Here is a 21521-nt window from a genome sequence, read left to right on the forward strand (position 1 = left end):
TCTCTCCATAAATAATGGCTGACCTGTTGAGTTCCTCCAGCATTGTGTGAGTATTATTCTGGATTTCCAGCATCTGTAGAACCTCGAGTTTATAATTCACTTTCCTGCCCCTGTTCTCAAGTCTCTGAATTCCTAGGATTCTAAAACTTCAATATAACAATCAAACATCCATAACGGCCTGAGATTGAAAATTCATAGAAGTCACATACCTCAACCTCTTAAGATCGATTGTGTCAAGAACACTTATAATCTTAAATATTTCCAGTGCTATCACCTTTTATTCTTCTAAACTCCAGGGAATATAGGACCTTCTTTTCTTTCCTGGAATCAATTTCCAAAACACTGCACATTAGAGAGAGCTTTAAATATTTCATGTATAAATTTTAAATATAACATGTATAACCACATCATATTAGTTTCTGATGTGCTTACACACTTTGTAGCTATGATCAAAGAGCATTGTGAAGACTGTAAGAAAATTGAACTTGGCATAAGGTTGAGAAGCAAAGTATAATGTTCAGATAAGTAAAAAAAAGACATTAACTGCATGGAATACATTAAAACAAGATTATATCTGAAACTTACAGATTGTGAAGGTCAGGCTCTAATTTGAACTGTTGTTTGTGTTGGAAAGAGCCTAGAAGAAAAGAAACAAGCATATTAAATCTACCAAGAATGAGAGACTCAGATGCAACTGTTAGGAATTATTGAGTTATGGAATTATGTGAATGTCATATATTAATCCACATGAGAACCATTCTTTAGCTCTGAATGTAAATTGTATGCGAAAATCAGATTGAAGTTAAACAGGCACCTTTGCAGTACTGTCTGTGTTTCACAGCTGACCCACAGCAGGAGACTGGCTGCTCTGAGATCTGGTTTACAAAGTGAAGTGACCAATGAGACATTCTCATATGCACCAGCTATTACTTTATTAATTGGCCTGTATCAAATCAGGCAACTGTAGGCTAAGCTATTTGTACAATTGTAATCAAGTTCAATGAGATTGCAGACCAGACCAATATTATCACTTCACACATCAAGCATGATCACATTCAAAGCTGACCTTTCGACAGTGTGAAAAATTGTGTACTCAAGGAATCACTCTTCACAACACTAATCTTGGACCTCTAACCTCAGAAGTTTAGATAATTTGTAAGAATTAGTTTGTTTCAGCAAAGACATTTAAACCACAGTGTGTTTCCACTGTAAAATGTACTTCAATGGAACCATTTGTCAAACACAAAATACTGAAATAACTGATGTCATTGTTCCTATGGAAATTGTATTGAGTCACTTACCGTGCCCTTGATTTTAAGGGTATAAGAATGTGATATTCTTTGAATCTGGGAGCCTCCACCGAGAGAATGTCTGTTTTTTTTGTATTGAATAAAGACTTTTATATCCACCAGCTTCTCCCTTTCTCCAGTGATTCAGTCACAGCCACAATACAACCTTGTCATGCAGAGTGGTAAGTATATGGAAATGGTGGAGGCAGGGACAACATCTAAAATACACTTGATAGGTACACAGACAAATGGATATGGGCCAAACATGGACAACTAGGATGAGCTTAAATGGGTATCATGGTCAGCATTGAGTTGGACCAAAAGTCATGTTTCATGCTGTATTATTCCATGAAAGATAAAACTCAAAACACGGAAAAAACAAAGGAGATGTTGATGCATTCAAAGCACCATATTCACTGAAGATAGCAATGTCTATTGTGGAATGGGACACAATTAGTGCACAGGTTCAAGTAGCTTGTCCTGTGAGTGAGCAAACAAGGATGTCAAGGTATAGCTGAATCTGTGAAAGAAACAGAACCAGTAATGAATAAAAGTTGAAATGATTTTTTTGAAGAGAATAGGGTAGATAATTGGCATCTAAAGTTAAGGAGGTAAAGTGGATGCAAGTATGGGATCAGAGAGATCTCAAGTGTGACCAGACAAATCAACAGGACACAATGGAAGGAAAAATAACTTGCACTCCAGTCATTCAGAAGGCTTATCTTCATAGTCATGAGGGATAAGGGATAACAATATTTCAACGTAGCTTACTAAATGAATCAGCTGCGCTTAGAACCAATAAATGTATAGCTACAGGGGCTTATTGTCATCACAAAGAAGTTTCTTGAGTTAGCTTAAACAAAATCTTTGAAATAAAACCAAACTATAAATTAGCAAATCTTAGAATGAGATGATGAAAACTCTGATCTCATCAAAACCATTTAAAACTGCTGCATAACTTCTTTCTTGTACTTCAACTCCTTTTGAATAAATCCAAACTGCTGCTGGCTTCCTGATTGCTTAATCAAGTTTAATTATCATTCAAGCCACACTTAGATGCAGCTGAATGAGACAGCGTTCCTCTGGGGCCAACGTGCAAAACATTCAAAATAGCAAGCATTCAAAAATAGTGAATAATTCAAAATACCGAGCAAAGAAGCATATTCAATAAAAAAGACATATATAGTCCAAGACCCCCAGTGGCAATGTCCAACAATCAATAGCACTATCTCCCGGCATAAACATGCAACCCAGCCTGTCATTCCAACACTTGAACACAGAAGGGAAGCTGAGCTCAACCACACTGTAAAGCTTCTGCACCTCTCACCTGATCTGCAGCAGCAGGCAAACCTGAGGCTTGAGGCCCAGTTCTCGCTGCAACTGAGCCTACACAACTCCCAAGTCAATTATCCCTCCACCTGACAAGGGTAACAGGCCAGTGGCAAAACCATCCAGATTTTCGCGATTGCAAGTTAAATGTCTGAGACAATCTCCCACGGTTATTCTACACCAACTCTGATGGTTCTGAGTAGCAGGCAGAAACACGATCTGCAGCCAGGCCAGCTCCCCCAAACCCAAACCAGGTCCACTGACCCCTTCGACATCTTGACTGGCTTTGCTGCCGACAACAGTCCAGCTACTCCAATCAACAAGCAGCTCACTGATGGAGTAACCCTGCAGTACCCGATGTTCTTAGAGTAGAATAGTGTTTGAATTGTAAAAAAACAAATTTTACAAAGAAAAAAGCACCTTTAGTTAGGCCAAGAGACCACCACTTACACACGTGCCACCATCTTAACAGAAGTACTCTGTGACACCCATCTCTCTCAACACCATCTCTTTAGTGGTTCTTTATTTTAAAAATGCAATTTTCTTTTATCCCATCCAATGCAGAAAATCTCATTTTCCATTCATCTGTCAGCTGACCTCATATAACGTAACTGTTCTTACCTTGCTGCCTAGCTTTAAATTAGCAGCAAATATGATTAGAGTATGTTTTCTCCCATCATCCAATTCTTCAGATTATCAGCAGCTGAAGTCTCAGCACTAAACTTTGCAGCACCACCTACTAGTTTGCAGATGTTTGTTCCTACTCTGCCTTTGCCCATTCACCAATTAATAAACTGTCACAACCCCATGACTATGCACCTTGCATAACAAGGTTTTTGCTATCTTTACCCAGTCTAGCTTACGTGACTCCAAACATACCAATGCCATTGACCCTTAACTTAAGGACAATTAACAATAGGTCCTGCTGAATGGTCTTGGCTAGAAGTGTCAACTGTACTCTTTTCCATAGATGCTGCCAAGCCCACTGAGTTCCTCTGGCATTTTGTGTGTGTTGCTTGGATTTCCAGCATCTGCAGATTTTCTTGTTTGTAACAATAGGCAACAATTGTTACCTTGCTGGTGATGCCAAATCCCAACAAAAATCTGGCAAGGGAAATCTAGAGGACATGTACTGCACACGTTTTTCTTATATTTCATCTTAATCATATATTTGTAGAACAGTACAGCACATGAACATGCCCTTCAAACCACCTTATCGCCAATCTAAATTAATTCCATCTGCTTGCATCTAGTCTGTAACACTCTTCACTTTGTCTAAATGCCCCTTAAATATTGTTATTCCATCTGCTTCTACCACTTCCCGAGGCACTCTATGTGAAAGAACCTTGCCACATAAACCTCCTTTAATCTTGTCCCTTTCACCTAAAGATATGCATTCTAGTTTTTAAACCTTTCCATCCTCAGAAAATCTCTGACTATATCCCCTATCTATACAAATTATTTTACGAATTGACAATAAATTGGACTGGTCAAAGAACACTGAGGCTGTCTACAAGAAGGGTCAGAGCCATCTCTACTTCCTGAGGAGACTGAGGTCCTTTAACATCTGCCCGACGATGCTGAGGATGTTCTACGAGTCTGTGGTGGCCAGTGCTATCATGTTTGCTGTTGTGTGCTGGGGCAGCAGACACCAACAGAATCAACAAACTCATTCGTAAGGCCAGTGATGTTGTTGGGGTGGTACTGGACTCTCTGATGGTGGTGTATGAAAAGAGGATGCTGTCCAAGTTGCATGTCATCTTGGACAATGTCTCCCATCCACTCGACAATGTACTGGTTAGGCACAGGAGTACATTCAGCCAGAGACTCATTCCACCGAGATGCAACACTAAGTGTCATAGGAAGTCAATCCTACCTGTGGCCATCAATTAAATGAAAATGCCACACCTAAGTTTTACAAAGCCTGCCTGGCTTCTTCCTGATACAATCTGATAAAGTTGCCTGGATTGCATGGAGACTGAAGGAATTCTTTCCATGGAGTCCCAGTAGCAAAGAAAAATGGGCCTCGTCAGGATCTGTCGTGATTTTATGGTCACCACCAACCCAGTACTGAAAGCAAATCAATACCCTCTGCCCAGGATAGAGAATATTTTTGTAAACCTTTCTGGAGGGAAAACACTTTAGCAAAGTAGACTTAGCTTAGGCCTGCCTGCAGATAGAGATGAAAGAAGAGTTTAAAATGTTTCTCACCAAAAAGTCACCAAGGGACTTCATCTCTATAACAGAATATTTTTGGAGTAGCATCTGAACCTGCACTCTGTCAGAAAGCTATGGACCAGGTGCTGCAAAGCTGTCCAGGCATTTAGTGTCACCTGGATGACATCATTGTTACTGGCAAGGATGACAAGGGACATATCCAAAATCTCAGAACAGTGTTAAAAAGGTTAGAAGATTATGGGCTCAGAGCACAACGCAACAAGTATGAATTTTTTAAACCAAGCCATCACTTACTGTGGTCACACCAGACACACAAGAATAACACAAATGTACTGAGAAAATTTAAGGAGTGGTATATGCCCCAAAGCCAAAGGACTCGTTACAGCTGCAGTCCCTTTCAGGATCTGTCAACTAATATAACAGGCTCCTGTCAAACCTGGCTACTGCATTCCAACCCTTGAACTCATCACTACAGCTTGGGAAAAAATGGCAATGGACAAAACAGTGTTTAAGTAAAGGAAATGGTGGCATCAGAAACTGTACTCACACATAACAATCCACATCATCCAGATAAACTTGGGATGACGCACCAGAAGAAAAGTGTCCAGAGCTGTCATAACACTTCCTACAGTCCCCAGAGTCAACTCCAACAACCACCATGGAGGAGACCCCAGAACCCGAGATTGTTTGACGTCTCACCTGCCAAGCAGAGTGATGTGCCTGGTCAGGAAAAACGATGTCCCACAAGAGTAACTCCTCCTAAGCAATTAATTAATTAAATCTCTCTCTCTCTCTCTCTCTCTCTCTCTCTCTGTATGTATATATATATATATATATATATATATAAAACAAATGGTGCAAATGATTGTCATGGACATTTTTATTGGGATCAGAAGCCGCTTTGAGACACTGGTAATATGAATTACTGGAAGTTCTGCTCACTGTTTCATTGGTGGGAATGACAGCAGGGGAACAGCTTTGCCTTGGTAGTTGCTCAGACCAGGCCCTTATACTTATTATTCTCACCAATACAATATGTTCACATAAAAGTTAAAATTTTGCACTGTCACAGATCACTGAGGTGAAATCTCCAATATCCACACTAGGTGACCAGGACTAGGTACTCAATATTCTGGTTATCCAATGTTCCAAAACAGTAGGGCAAAAAGGATAATCAAGGGAGGATAGTAATGCACAATTGGTTTGGGTTGAAGTCACAATTAACCACATGGCAGTGGACAAGTTGGGCAGAAATACCATCTCCACATTGTATGACTGTAACTTGGAGCAGGAACTTACCCAAGTGTAAGAGGCAGAGATTGTGGTTAACAATGGAGGTCAAGGATAATGTTAAATTGAAAAGGGAGCCAAAGTGGCAAAGTTGTGCGCCAAAGGACCTGAAAGTTTTACGATCCAGCAGCGAAAGACTGAAAAAATTACATGGGAGAAAACTATTTATGAGAAAAAAATTCAATGTAACATCAAAACAAATCATAAGATCTTCTATGGATATGTAAGCAGAAAGAAATTGTCTAAAGTAGGTGAGAGACCACCAGACAACAAGGCTGGTAAATTAATAACAATAGCAGATACATTAAGTCAATTTTTTGCACTAGTCTTCACCATAGAAGACACCACAAATATCCCTGAGATAACAGATAGGCAGATTTCAAATAGTAGGAAGAAACTTGTAAAAGCCTTGTAAAAGAACTTGTAAAGTGAGTGGAAAACAGCCAACCTGACACTCTTTTTCCAAAACAAAGATCACAAGAAGCTGTATGCCAATTAGCTTAAAATTATTGTTGGCTAGACACTAGAGTCAATAATCTAAATAGCTAAGCACTTAGAAAAGCTGAAATCTAGTCAATATGTTTTACAAAAGGTAACTTCAGTTTTGACAAATTTGTTCAAATGCTTTTGAGAACATAACAGGGAGAGTCGATAATAAGTAAAGTAAGTGTATTTAGATTTTTCAAAAAGAAATTTGACAAAGAGCCACATAGGACGCTGGTGCATTTTTACCTTCTCCCTGCTTCAATCTGAGGTTCCTACATGCCTTATGACACTATTATCCTACTACCCAGGAACAACTGTTAATGACTACTGCCCAGTGGCTCTAAAATCCACCAACAAATGCTTTGAGAGGCTGATCATGGCATGCATTAATTTCAGTGTCCAAGGCAACTTTGACCCACAGCAATTTGTCTATGGCTGAAACAAGTCTACAGTAAATGCTATCTCCCTGGCCCTGCACTTAATTTCTTGAGTATCTGGATAGTAAAGACACCTAAATTTGATAATTATTTATTGACCAAAGTTCCACCTTCAATACTACAATTCCAAGCAAATTTATCTTCAAACTCACCAACTTGGGAGTCAACATCTCGCTCTGCAACTGGATCCTCAACCTCCAGACCAACAGACTGTAATCAGTAATGAGAGACATCAACTTCTCTGCCATAATGATTCTCAACAATGGTACTCTACAAGGTTGTGTCCTCACTTCCCTGCACACCCATGACTCTGACCAGATTCTGCTCTAACACCATCTACAAGATTGAAGATGAGACCAGCATTGGGGACCATATCTCAAGTAATGATGAGTTGGAGTAGAGGAAGGAGATAGAGTACGTAGTAGCCTTTACCTCAATGTCAGCAAAAATGAGAGCTGGGGTTGCAGAGATAGTGCACATGCTCCATTCTACCTCAATGGTATTATGAGAGTTGAGTGATTCAAGTTTCTGAGAGTGAACATCACCAATACTCCTACTAGTCCAACCTTGTGAATTCCATGGACAAAAAAAAAACTCACCCTTGCCTCTCTCAGAAGGCAAGGAATTTGGCATGTCCTCTTTAACCTTCATTAATTTATTAATTCATTCATTAATTTATAACCAATGCACCACAGAAAGCCTCACTGTAAAAGCTGCAGAGTAGTGGACATATGTAACACCCTGGTTAAGATTTTTACCACTATGCTGCAGGTATTTTATTTTAAGAAGGTTCTAAGTATTCTGGGCGAAGCGTTTTTTTTGTGACAGACCCTAGCATGGGTCAAAGTCTTTTTGGTGGGAGTTGGGAGAAGACAGGAGGGAAGATGGCTGAGGATGCCGTCCCTACTGAACAAGATGCTTGGTGCAGATGAATGGTTTCAAAGACGAAGGACCAATACTCCAGTGGTATATTTGTTTGAGGGAGAATGCAAGCAACATTTGGAAGGTGGTGTGCTATCACGCAGAGTGTGGGTCCAGCATGCGAATCAAAGACAACTTCAAGATGAGCTCCAATTTGCGTGCATATTGGACTGGGTTAACCGTAATAGGCCCTTTATATATTTTTATCCTTTTCTTTTTCCCATTAACTGTTCGATAAAGCTGAAATTTGCAAATGTACTTTCTTTATAGTTGTATGTAGAATGCAGTCTGTTATTTCTTGCCGATGGTCAGTTGCATGGGGCCAGTAGTTACACAGTATTCACAGTCGGGGGGGGGGGGGGGGGCTCAGGTTGCAATATTAAGAAGTTAACATCTCGTAGGCCGCTTGTGACCCTGGCTATTTTTTGTAAGAATCATAGCAGCTAAGAGCTTCAGAAAAAACTATAGAATCCCAAATGCTTTCTCACAAGATAAGCTGAGCGGGTGACATCATCCTTGGTATGTAATCTGCGCTTAACTTCGTTTTTGCTCAGAGTAACTTGTATCATTGCTTGATTAATTGCTGTGAGAAACCTTTTTTGCCTTGTATTCCTTATGGCACCTGCAAGATAAGCATTAAAAAGTGTGGCTATTTTCAAGGGCAGGCAACTTTGAACAGTAAGCCTGTGCCTGTCTATATCCAGACATACACTGTTGTATATAACAAAACTGTTATATGAACAATTTATGACTGATAACGTTAACAATACTCATCTGTACAGAAACTAAGGGGTGAACCCACGTGTATCTGTGTACATGACTGCATGATATAAAAAGAACTGTATTTGCTTCAGAAGAGAGAGACCCTCTAAGCAACCTCCGACAGAGTGCTTCAGGAGGGTTCTCTCGAGTAACTTGCTAATAAAGAGTTAAAGTTACTTTCACTGTAGTACATGGTGTCTTTGCATCGGGTAGTTCAAAAGAAGTTTACAACAAGGTGGGCAAGACATCTCAATTTCCCGACTTTGGCAGGACCCAAATCATACTGGCCCTGGACATACGGAGTTTGAAAAGGGTGGCTTTCTCACCGCTGAGTCCAGTGGCTGTCTGCGAGGGACTCACGAGCCACATCTCTAGAAACGCCCAGTAAAAAAGGGGTTTCACACAGCTCAACCCATCACAGAAACCAGCCAAGGACTTTCTGTACTTCTCATTACTTCAGTAAAACAGCAAGCAAGTTCATCCATTCCAGACATTCTCTCCTTTCCTCTCTCATCGGGCAGAAAATACAAAATCCTTGAAAGCACATACCAGGTTCAAGGATGTTACATGACTATTGAACGGCTCACTAGTTCAGTACAATGCACTTTGGTAAAAGTAAATTTACTTTAAATTTTGAAGAGTAATGAAAAGGTGGGTTATTGTCTCAATGGAAACAGCAAATTAATAGATTTCGGAGGGAACTAAATGCTCCAGTGCACAAATCACATGTTAGCAAGCAAGTCAAACAAGTAGTTCAAAACAAAAACAGCAGAATGGCTTTTATTGCAAAGGGACTGGAGTAAAAGAGTCTTATGTTATCTTACATGCCTAACTATGGAAAGCTGTGGAAGAGGAAGTTAAGCAGAAAACTGTGGAACCAAATGAGTGTCAAGATATTGCTTCCAAATAATATAAATATTTCTGGCTTAAATAAAAATGATAGTTTTCTTTTCAGTTATGCATCATCCAATTATTTAACAACATATTGAATATATCACAGGAAGCTTCCACAGATAGTATGTTCACTCCAACAACCAGAGAAGAATAGAAAATCTAAACTAACAACAACTTGCTTTACAATTACTGATCCAGCACTCATGTAAAAATCATGACGTATATTGATGGAACAGGAGTAAAAGGAGAGCATTCTTTCCCTGAACAGGAGAGGCAAATACCAGGGGTCATAGGCTTGCGACATCAGATTTCTTTTCATTCAGGAACAGTCTGAAAGGATGGCGAAGGCAGACAACTGAATCACTTTCAATCAATACACTTGAAGAACTATGACCAACAGGGCAACATACCAATTGTTGGAATGCCATCTTAGACTTGGCAGGAACAGGTTGTAAGTGACACACAATGGGCAAGCAGCCTATTAAAAGGTCTATACCAGTTCCTGGCCAAGCAATCCTGTCAGTCTCATTTTATTTTCCTTGTAGTTTTCAACTCATCCACTCTCATTGTTATTTTGCCACTCATCTACACAGAATAATTTGCAGTAACCACATAATCTCAGGAAGAACATGCTACAGTGCCTATAAAAACTATTCCCCCCTCCCCCGGAAGTCCTCATGTTTTATTGTTTTGCAACATTGAATCACAGTAGATTCAGTTGGCTTTTTTGACACTGATCAACAGAAAAACTTCCCTGTCAAAGTGAAAACAGATCTCTACAAAGTGATCTAAATTAGAAATATAAAACACAAAATAATTGACTTCACAAGTATTCACCCCCTTCAAGTATTTAGCAGATGCACCTTTGAAAGCAGTAACAGTCTCGAGTCTGTGTGGATTGGTCTCTATCACTTTGCACATCTGAACACTGCAATTTCCCCCCATTCTTTACAAAACTGCTCAAGCTCTATCAGATTGTATGGGAACCATTAGTGAACAGTCCTTTACAAGTCCAGTCGGAAATTTTCAATTGGATTGAGGTCCAGATTCTGACTTGGCCACTCCAGGACACTAATTTAACTTTGTTGTTTTTAGGCCACTCCTGTGTAGCTTTGACTTTATGCTTGGAGTCATTGTCTTGCTGAAAAACAAGTTTTCTCTCAAGTCACAGTTCTCTTGCAGACAACATGAGGTTTTCCTCCAGGATTTCCCTGTATTTTGCTGCATTCATTTTACCCTCTACCTTCACAAGTCTTCCAGAGCCTGCTTCAGTGAAACATCCCCACACCATGATGCAGCCACCACCATGCTTCATGGTAGGGTTGGTTTGTTTTTGATGATGTGCATTGTTTGGCTTACGCCAAACATAACATTTAGTCTGATGGCCAAAAAGCCACCCTGACACAATGGAGTCAAGAAAACAACCTCTGCCTCAATGTCTCAAAAACACAGGAGCTGGTTGTGGACTACAGGAGAATAGACATCAATGGATCTGGGGTGAAAGGGTGAACAGCTTTAAGTTCCTTGGCATACACATCACCAAGGATCTCACGTGATCTGTACATATTAGCTGTGTGGTGAAAAAGGCACAACAGTGCCTCTTTCACCTCAGACGATTAAAGTTTAGTATTGGCCCCCAAATAAAGAACTTTCTACAGGGGCACAATAGAACCATAGAGCACTACGGCACAGTACAGGCCTTTCAGCCCTCCATGTTGTGCTGACCCATATAATCCTGAACAAAAGTACTAAACCTACAATACCCCATAACCCTCCACTTTTCTTTCATCCATGTACCTGTCCAAGAGGCTCTTAAGTACCTCTAATGTTTTAGCCTCCACCACCATCCCTCCTGGCAAGTCATTCCAGGCTGTCACAACCCTCTCTGTAAAAAAACTTAACCCTGATGTCTCCCCTAAACTTCCCTCCTTTAATTTTGTACCTATGCCCTCTGGTGTTTGCTATTGGTGCCCTGGGAAACAGGTACTGACTATCCACCCTATCTATGCCTCTCATAATCTTGTAGACCTCTATCAAGTCCCCTCTCATTCTTTTACGCTCCAAAGAGAAAACTCCCAGCTCTGCTAACCTTGCTTCATATGACTTGTTCTCCAATCCAGGCAACATCCTGTTAAATCTCCTCTGCACCTTCTCCATAGCTTCCACATCCTTCCTATAATGAGGTGACAGAATTGAACACAATACTCTAAGTGCGGTCTCACCAGAGATTTGGAGAGTTGCAACATGACCTCTCTACTCTTGAACTCAATCCCCCCGTTAATGAAGCCTAGCAACCCATAGGCCTTCTTAACTACCCTATCGACCTGTGCAGCGACCTTGAGGGACGTATGGATTTGAACCCCAAGGACCCTTTGTTCATCCACGCTCTTAAGTAGCCGATCATTAATCCTGTGCTCAGTCTTCTGGTTTGTCCTTCCAAAATGCATCACCTCACATTTGTCCGGATTGAACTCCATCTGCCATTTTTCTGCCCAACTCTACAGCCTGTCTATATCCTCTTGTAACCTTTGACCACCTACAGCTCCATCCACAACTCCTCCAATCTTCGTGTCATCCGCAAACTTACTCACCCATCCTTCCACCTCTACATCCAGGTCCTTTATAAAAATCACAAATAGCAGAGAGCTCCTGACTGGCTGCATCACTGCCTGGCATGGGAACTGTACTTCCTTCAATCGCAGGACTCTGCAGAGATGTGAACTTTCCACTATTCAGGACATTTACAAAGACAGGTGTGTAAAAAGACCCCAAAGGATCACTTGGGCCCTGAGTCACCCCAACCACAAACTGTTCCAGCTACCACAATCTGGGAAACTGTACCGCAACATAAAAGCCAGAACCAAGAGGCTCTGGGACAACTTCTTCCACCAGGCTAACAGACTGCTTAACTCATGCTGACACAACTGTATTTCTATGTTCTACTGACTATCCTGTCGTACATACTATTTATTATAACTTACTATAAATTGCCCTTTGCACACTTAGATGGAGACGTAACGTCAAGAGTTTTACTCCTCATGTATACGAAGGAAATAAGTAATAAAGTCAATTCAATTCATGGTGTAGTTTTTGCCAGAATACAGACTCACCAGCAACTGGACTTTCCAAATACAGGTGTGTTTTTACTACAATCAGTTAAAACACTGACTGCACACAGTGTTCTCCATTTAATTATGCAGCTTCTAAAACCAATTGGCTGCACCATCTGGGAAACCGTATATTTGGTGTGTCATATTAAAGAGGATGAATACTTATGCAATCAATTATTTTAAGTTTTATACTTGCTATTAATTTAGATCACTTTGTACAGATTTGTTTTCACTTTGACATGGAAGCCTTTTCCTGTTGATCAGTGTCAAAAAATATAGCCAAATTGAATCCACTGTCATTCAAAGTAAAACAAAAAAACAAGAAAATTTCCCGGGGGGGGGGGGGGGGGGTGTATACCTTTTATAATCACTGTGCTAATGGCTGCCATCTACCCAGCAAATTTTGCAAATGGCACATCCTAAGGAGATATTTCTCAGATTTAAACGCAGAGCACTTTGAAACTCCAGATCAGTTCCTACAAAATACATGCCTGTATACAGCTTCAAATTTGCAGAAAAATTATTTACAACTCTGAAGAGAAGTATTTTCAACAAAAATTCTATTTCATAGCAAGATACATAAGTCACCTTACCACAAATTCCCTGCACAGTGCATCTTCTCCAAGAATGCCAGAACTCGCCTTGAAAGATCTGAATTTTAAATATAAACATATCAATAGATTAGAAAAATTTACCTGCACATTATTCATAACTTCATAATTAATATCAGTGTTAATGTGAAAGATACTGCAATTCAAAATTTAGAACTTACATCCGTTCATTCCATTTGGTACCTGGGCCATGCTGAGTTTGGGAGGATATGCATAAAAAGATTACAAGGTAATGAGATACACACTATGGATGAAAAAGAATGAAGGAGATTCTCTTCCTGATCTCCTGAAGTCAGTAGAAACAATGCCTGACAACCCAAATGAGCTGATTTTAAAAAAAGAAAGTTTTCTGGTCAACTGTGTTTTTAATATTCGCTTCACACACCTACACATTCAAGCCCAATTTAATCATCCATGTCCTCAACGCAGACATGGTAGCTTGCAAACTGAACTTAATCCCCAGAGCAAGGACATGAAATGCATATTAGTGAAACAATATTTTGGTTGCCACTCCAAAACATCCTGCAGCTGCAAACTGATTACAGACATCTTTCTGCAGTTGAATGAAGTTTTTATTTATAGCATCTCAACATAGCAGTAATGCAAACAAGTGTTTTCCAAGCAACTTTCAGTTACAATTCATCAAGTTCACAAAATGTAATTTTTTTTACATTACAGTTTAGAGCAGAATCAAACCAAAATTGCCAGTGAAGTGATACTTTGATAGTGTGTTCAAGCAGGAGAACAAGTTGAGCATTCCTCCTCCATTTTTGGTTAATCTGTCCTGCATTGCTCTGTACACTGTAATATTGGAAGGTTTCTGCATCACATTATTATTACAAAGCATAGCATTTATGAAGTGAAAAGTTTAAACAATCACAAATTTGGTCCATGCTCTTGTCCTCTCTTAGCAACTCACTTCCCCACTCACATAACGAGATGTACTAGCAAAGTTTATCTATTCCGTGGAAACACCACTGTAGAATCATGAAACAAAGAAACAAAAGACAGACACACAGACTTGACATTACCCTTTAATGTACAATCCAGCGAATAAACAGAATGAACTACAAATTACATAAAAACCATTCAATGTTTTACTGTTAGTTACAGATAATTTCTTCTGGCCAGTAAAATAATGACAACAATACTGAAATATTGAAAAAGCTTTAACTCAGGTACTGCAACAAGATGACTTCTGTCTACTCAAACTGGTCAAGCTGTGATTTAGAAACATAGTGTACTTAATTATCTTTTTTTTGAAGTGGAATGTGTGCCAGGATGCCTGTTATAAGATAATGAACCTTACAGAAAATTATAATGCTGCACAACTTTTACAATGTGATTTGCTGGAATTTTATAGCATGCATGTTAAAAAAAAACAAAAGCAAATCAAAACACCCACAACTTTTTTCTTAAATAGTCAGAGGCAGACAAGAGTAGGCCATAGTCAAATTAGAACATTGAGGATTTGGTGTGCCTCACTGTCCATAATGTACAGGTTATTCATCGTGTTCTAGACATAATCCTCCTCTGCTTTCAGTTCTACTTTCCAGTATTACTTTGGGGACCGCAGATTCCTTGCACTCCTGCGACGTAGTTGCTTACCATGCTCATTTGACTCAGGTTTTTCAGCCGACTTATCAGGAGTCTGAACACAGAGTGTAGCCTTTCCAGCCTGTGCTGCTCGCCGAGAAGTGCGTGAGCTGCCGGTGATCTTGTATTCCTCTTGAGTATCCACAACTTCTACTGACTGAGTGACGACTGGCATGCTGCTCTCCTTCCCTGCCCTTTCTGATGAGCTCACATTAATATTCTGAAGGGGAAGCTGCCCTGAGGAATCTGCTGTCTGTACTGCAGAGTTGAGAGTGCTCACCTCTCTTTCACCCGTACATTTGGTTTCATCTAGAATATTAATTACATCACTACTCTTTAAATGTTCAGGAGAACTGCTCTCATCCTGATCTGGTTGTCTATCAGAGGCTCTTAACTCAGTCTTCAGCTTAGGCTGCTGTGATCTGCTTTTATTTTTACACTGTTCTTCTGGATTAATAACTCTTTGTTCACTTTTACCAACCTGTTCAGTCTGTAATGAACTACTCACACTTGTATCTCGTTCCTCCGTAAGATGTGTGCCCACCTCAGCATCACTACAGGATTTAATTCGTAATGCTTCCTGCTGATCCAGGATTGGACACAGATCTGTCTGAAATGAACTACACATTTGACCACTTCTAATTAGTTTCTCACTATTACCATCTTCTCCTTCAGCCCTCACCTGCTCCACTTCATCAAGATGTTGCTGCTGCTCCACAGTGCTATGTAACAATGGAGCATTAACTTCCAGATCTCCCGCCTCGCCCACTGGATTGAGAATGCTGAAGTCAGCATCAGTGTGGGGCTCTGCATTGTTTTCTAGTATATAAGCATCCACTTTTATATCCTCAACTTCATCCATTGGTTCAGAAAACTTTATTCCAACTTCACAGTGCACTGGCAAATTTGCTGTCCTGTCTGACACAAGAGCACCCACTTCCATACCCTTAATGTCATCCATTGCATCAGAGTAACTCAGGGCAGTATCACACTGTCCCAGCTGATCTGCTGTGCTGTCTAAAACAGGGACACTTACTTCCACATCCTTAACCTCATCCACTCGATCAGAAAAGCTTATGCTAATATCACACTGCTCCAGGTGATCTACAGTTGTGTCCAAAACAGGGGTAGCTACTTTCACATCCTTAACTTCCTCTATTGGCTTAGAAAAGCTCAGGACAGGATCACATCTGTTTGGTTGTTTATTAGCATTGTTTAAAGCAAAGGGACCCGGCTTCACATCTGTATCTTCATCTACTGGCTTAGAGAAATTTATGCCTGTCTCACTCTGTTCAAGTTGATCTCCAGTGCTGTCCAAAACAGGGACATCCATCTTCACATCATCTGCTGGTTGAGAGAGGATTGGCCCAGTATAATGTTCCTCTGATTGGTCTGCAGAAAATTCTAACTCAGAGGAATCCATTTCTTCAACCTTAACTTCAACTGGCTTCCTTCGAGAATCTGTTGTGCTATCTGACACTTCGAGATCCATTTTCAGATCTTGGTCCTCTTTTGTTGGAACAGGAAAATTTAAATTAGCATCACACTGGTTTGGACACTTTACGGCGCGACCCAAGGAACCCACTTCATCTCCAACTTGCTCTGCTACATTGGAGATGCTTTGGCCATCAGATAAAGTATTGGCTACTCTCACAGTTGAAGCAACATCTGCTTCTCTCCCAGTGAGGCCACATCGATACGTTTCAGTTGTCTGCAACTGTTCCTCAATCAGCTCCATGCTTTTTACTTCTAATGTATTTGAAGTGCTTAAATCAGATTCCTGACATTCTTCTGCACCCATCTCCTCAACATGTTCAACTACGTTGTTGATACTTTGAGATTGTTCAACACTGGCCTTTAAAATGGGAGAATGCAAATCCACGTTCTCAACCTCTTTAGTTCCATCACACTGTGGAGGCTGTTCAACCATGGTCCGTAGAGCAGAGTTATCCAGTTCTTTAATATCTTCTGCTAAATTAAGGATCGTGAAGTTGTTGCCACCTTGATCTACAGTGCCCATCACCACCTTCTTAGCAGAGACGTCATGCTGAACAATGGTCTCCTCATCACTTTTATTCTGAAGTTCTGTTACAGAGTTACTTAAAATGTCATCTTCACAAAGCAGTGTACTTTGTACATCAGGTATGCAATGACTTCCAGTTTGTTCATCTGTTTCCGTTATATTTAACTTAACTGTGGCTACAGCTTTAGGAATGCCCAAAGCTGTGTTTTCTGAAGGCACCAGCTCTTTGGAAGAGCTTACATCCCCAATTTTGACATAACTTGGCACTGACTTCAGAGTACCATGGACCAATTTGGTATTTTGCGCACTGCTACCAAGTCTGCAATCTGCTGGGCTCTTCCCTGAGCTACTGTAGTAAATGCCGTACAAATCTTTAGCATTTGCAGCAGCCAGACAACTTTTGGGCTTCTCCATTTTCTTACTGGAGTCACTGAGAGAAATGGGTGGTGGGCGAACTGGAATAGCCAAAATAGTTTGCTCACATTCAGAGACACCAGGGGCTGGTTCTTCAGCTAAAGGATCTGGTTCCCTGTGTACATCGAGAACACTTCCTTTTAACGTTACTTCTTCACCACCAAAGGCTCTGGAGATCACTTCAGGAGCCAGCAACATTCCAGACTTAACCACAGGTAGTGGTTTGTTAGAAGCTCCTGAAGACCGAATAGAGAGAAATGTATCCAAAGGTGCAGGCTTATTGACAGTTGTGATGCTACCTTTCCTCTGTGGTACATTAGCAACTGGAAGATTAGGCCTGATTTTCGCCTGAGTGGTGGTAGACACTGAGGTAAATGGTACCCAAGGGCTGGTATGAGCAATAAGAGTCTTTCCCGAGAGTTTGATTTCAATAGTTTTAGCAGCAGACTTCGCCCCCTGCCCCTTGCCATCATCTTTCTCTTTGCTGCCTTCAGCATGTTCCTCCTTTGTTCCCAACAAACTACTTTTCTCTTCCTCTTTCTCAGATTTCTTCCAGCTAAATTTTCCAAAGGATGATCCTTGCTCTTCATCTTTCTTATCTTCAATTTCATCCTTTTTCAACAATAATTTTATACCAGGCTTGCTGCTGGGCTCTATCTTGTGCGAAGATGAACGGTCACTTCTTTCTTCTTCTAGCTCTGTGACACTCTCACACTCATCCACATCCAATTTCATTTGTTTTGCCTTTTTCTCATCACCTTCCTCCAAATTCTTCTGTTTCTGAACTTCCTTGTCTTCATCCATTTTCCTTTTCAGCCCCCCTTGGCGCCGTCGTTCTGTCTCCATGATCACCACTAAGCCAGCTTGGCGGTCTAGGTTTCTCCGCTGTTCATAGACAGGATTCTCATTTAAATATTCCTATCAGAAAATATAGAAAGAAATGCTGTTACCCTCAGATCATATACACCAACTGCAGTTTCCAAATAATTAAGATTATTTGCATATCAACAAAACCCACACTAATAAACTCAACAAAATGTTTGCAAATCTCCAGTCCTCCTGCTAAACAAATCCTTTTCTAGACTCAGGTCTTTTTTCCCCACGTTCACTGCTCCTGGTTTTCAGTGAATCCAGTTCCACAATTTAAAAAGCAGAAAAAAAATATGCAGGGTACAACACAAGTCCAGTCATTTTTGTACAGGTCGTATGTTCCCAATGATCCAGAAATCTGAACCCCTTTCCCCTGCACCAATGCAGTCCCTGAATGCAGCCTCACATTCATTTGCCAAATCATCTTCCCCAGCATGTAGCACAGGTAGCAATCCCGAAGTTACTACCCCGGAGACCCTGCTTTTCAGATTTCAACCTTACACCCTATATTCTCTCTTTATGAACACATCCCTTTCCTAACCCACATTTTAAGTACCAATATGTACCACAGCTTCCAGCTATTCACCACTCCCTCCCCATGTGGAATACTGCAGACCCAATCCAAGACATCCCTTGCACTGGGGCAAAATATCTTCTGAGTATATCTTTCACATCACTAAAATCTCCAGTCTGTTCCTCTAACTATGGAATTCCTCATCACAACTGCACCTCTCTCCCCTTCTGAGCCACAGCCAGACTCAGTGCCCCAGAGACCCAAGTAGGTCCCCCTACCTTCTTATAAATGTTTGGGGGAACAGTTATAAGCTTGAACTTTAAGCTCAAGTTCAAACCCCAGATGAAATACTTCACTATTTTTTTAAAATTAAGATTCAAACAAAAGATATTTCACAAAAAGTTCTGCAAAAAAAATTTCTGAAAAATAAACCTAATTGATTAAAAAATTGTAATTGTAAAGCACTTTTGTCACTTCAGGTACTCTTAACACACTACGAGTCAGTGAATTACGTTGAGAGTATGGCCATTGTTATAATGTAGAATTACAAGTCAGTGACGATGTGAAGTGTATGCTATGGAGATGAAGGCTTGTGACAGTGCACATCTACCCAACTGGGCATGTGCTATATTTTATACAATTCGACACATAATTAGTACATTATGTTCCATTCTGTGGAAATGCTTAATAATTTTTCTTCCTAACCTTATACTTATCATTATGAGCATGTGATTTGACATGATCTTCAGCACAAATCTGATCTCCATAGAACTTCTCACAGAGCTGGCAGTAAAATCCAGTGACTGGCATCAGAAACTCTGAACCTGAGAAAAGACATTGACAATCACATGAGAAAATATAGAAAAGATTCAATTCAATAAGTACCTTAAAATCTTTATTCTCATGCAGTCAATGCATCTGTTAGGAATGTTTACCTCATTCTACCTGTACACATCTTAACTTGGGTAAATACCCTGATTAAAGTGTTTACGTCTTAATTTCCACTAGACCTTTCTGAAAGCAAATGAATATTTGTTAGATGAGTGACTTCGGGGTGTCTAGTTCAACAAGAGTGTTAATTGACCAAGTTGAAAATGAATATTACAGATATTTATCTGCTGGTGTGCTGGTCTTTGAGGGAATGGTGATGAGAAATTTTCACAGTTTAACACAAAGGATGCCATAGCCAACAAAAGCGACCCTTACACACAGTTGCAAAACAGTTTGTGAACCCTTTGCAATTACCTAGTTTTCTGCATTAATTATTCATAAAATGTGGTCTGATCTTCATCCAAGTCACAATCAGCCTCAACTAATAACACACAATAGTACTCATTGAGTATACCATTTAAACAATTGCAGTCTAGGTTCAAAAAGTGTATGAATCTCTGGGGTAATGCCTTCTACAAAAGCAATTTGGAGTCAGGTGTTCCAATCAGTGAGATTGAAGGTGTGGGTTGTAGAGGCCTCCTGCCCTATATAAAAAAAGATACACTAAGTTAGGTTACTGACAGAGCCTGCTTTTTCCCAAAAAAGATCTGGTTTTATGCACCATGCCTCGATCAAAACAACTTTCAGAGGACCTTGGAAGAATTGTGAAGATGCATGAAGCTGGAAAAGGCTACAAAAGCATTTCTAAAGACCTGAGAATTCCATCAGTCCACAGTAAGGGAAACTATCTACAAATGGAGGAAGTTCAGTACTGTTGCTACTCTCCCTAGGAATGGGCATCCTGCAAAGATCATATTAAGAAACATAATGTGCAATGCTGGAGGTGTAAAAGAACCCAAAGGAACAGCAAAAGACCTGCAGAAATCTCTAGAACTTGCTGAAGACTCTGTTCATGTGTCCACGATAAGAAACACACTGAACAAGAATGGTGTTCATGGAAGGACTCCACGGAAGAAAACACTACTCTCCAAAAAAAACATTGCCGCATGCCTCAAGTTTGCAAAAGACCACCTGGATGTTTTACAATGCTTCTGGGACAATGTTCTGTGGACTGAGGAGACAAAAGTTGAACTTCATTGGCAGAAATGCACACCGCTATGTTTGTAAGGAAAAGGGCACAATGACACCAAAACCTCATCCCAACTGTGAAGCATGGTGGAAGGAGCATTATGGTTTTGGGCTGCTTTGCTGCCTCAGGGCCTGGAGAGCTTGCAATTGTTGAGGGAACAATTCAAAACTGTTATCAAGACGTTATACAGGAGAATGTCTGTCACCTGAAGCATAACAGAAGTTGGATTATGCAACAAGACAATGAACCAAAACACATGAATAAATCATTAGAATGGTTTAAAAAGAAGAAAACTCATGTTTTGGAATGGCCAAGTCTGAGACTAGACCTTAACCCAATTGAGATGCTGTGGCATGACCTGAAGGCTGTTCATGCAAAGCATCTCAGAAATATTGATGAACTGAAACAGTTTTGTATGGAGGAATGGTCTAAAATTCCTCTCTCCCATTGTCCAAGTCTGATCAGGAAAAATTTGGTGAGGATTTTGACTGCTAAAGGAGGTTCTACCAGTTATTAAATACAAGGGTACACATGTTTTTACCAGCCTGCACAATGAATGATTCAACAATGTGTTCAGTAAGATACGAAAAGTACAATTGTCTGTTATTAGTTTAAGTAGATCGTGGTTGTCTACTGTGACAGATGAAGATGAGATCATATTTTTTGTGTAATTAATGCAGAAAACCAAGTAATTGTAAAGGATTCACATACTTACTTCTTGCAACTATACCAAACGTTCAGCAACTCATCGGATCAGTTCCCATCCTAAATCAAACT

At 40.2% G+C, this 21521-nt stretch overlaps 1 protein-coding gene across 5 annotated transcripts in view; it reads right to left on the bottom strand.

The window, feature by feature from the left end:
- Positions 1-14325: 14325 nt before the first annotated feature.
- The window catches only part of znf318 (zinc finger protein 318), a 114161-nt gene continuing 106965 nt past the window's right edge, over positions 14326-21521 (bottom strand). For all 5 annotated transcript variants that reach the window (XM_059982589.1, XM_059982587.1, XM_059982591.1 and 2 more), the window contains 2 exons: positions 19430-19548; positions 14326-18258 (listed from right to left, as the gene is read on the bottom strand). In XM_059982589.1, coding sequence (XP_059838572.1) covers positions 14866-18258; positions 19430-19548 — 3512 coding nt within the window. In that variant the 3' untranslated portion in view covers positions 14326-14865. The remainder of the gene's footprint in view (positions 18259-19429; positions 19549-21521) is intronic.

This window comes from Hypanus sabinus, chromosome 10 (assembly GCF_030144855.1).
Source record: "Hypanus sabinus isolate sHypSab1 chromosome 10, sHypSab1.hap1, whole genome shotgun sequence".
NCBI classification, from domain to species: Eukaryota; Metazoa; Chordata; class Chondrichthyes; order Myliobatiformes; family Dasyatidae; genus Hypanus; species Hypanus sabinus.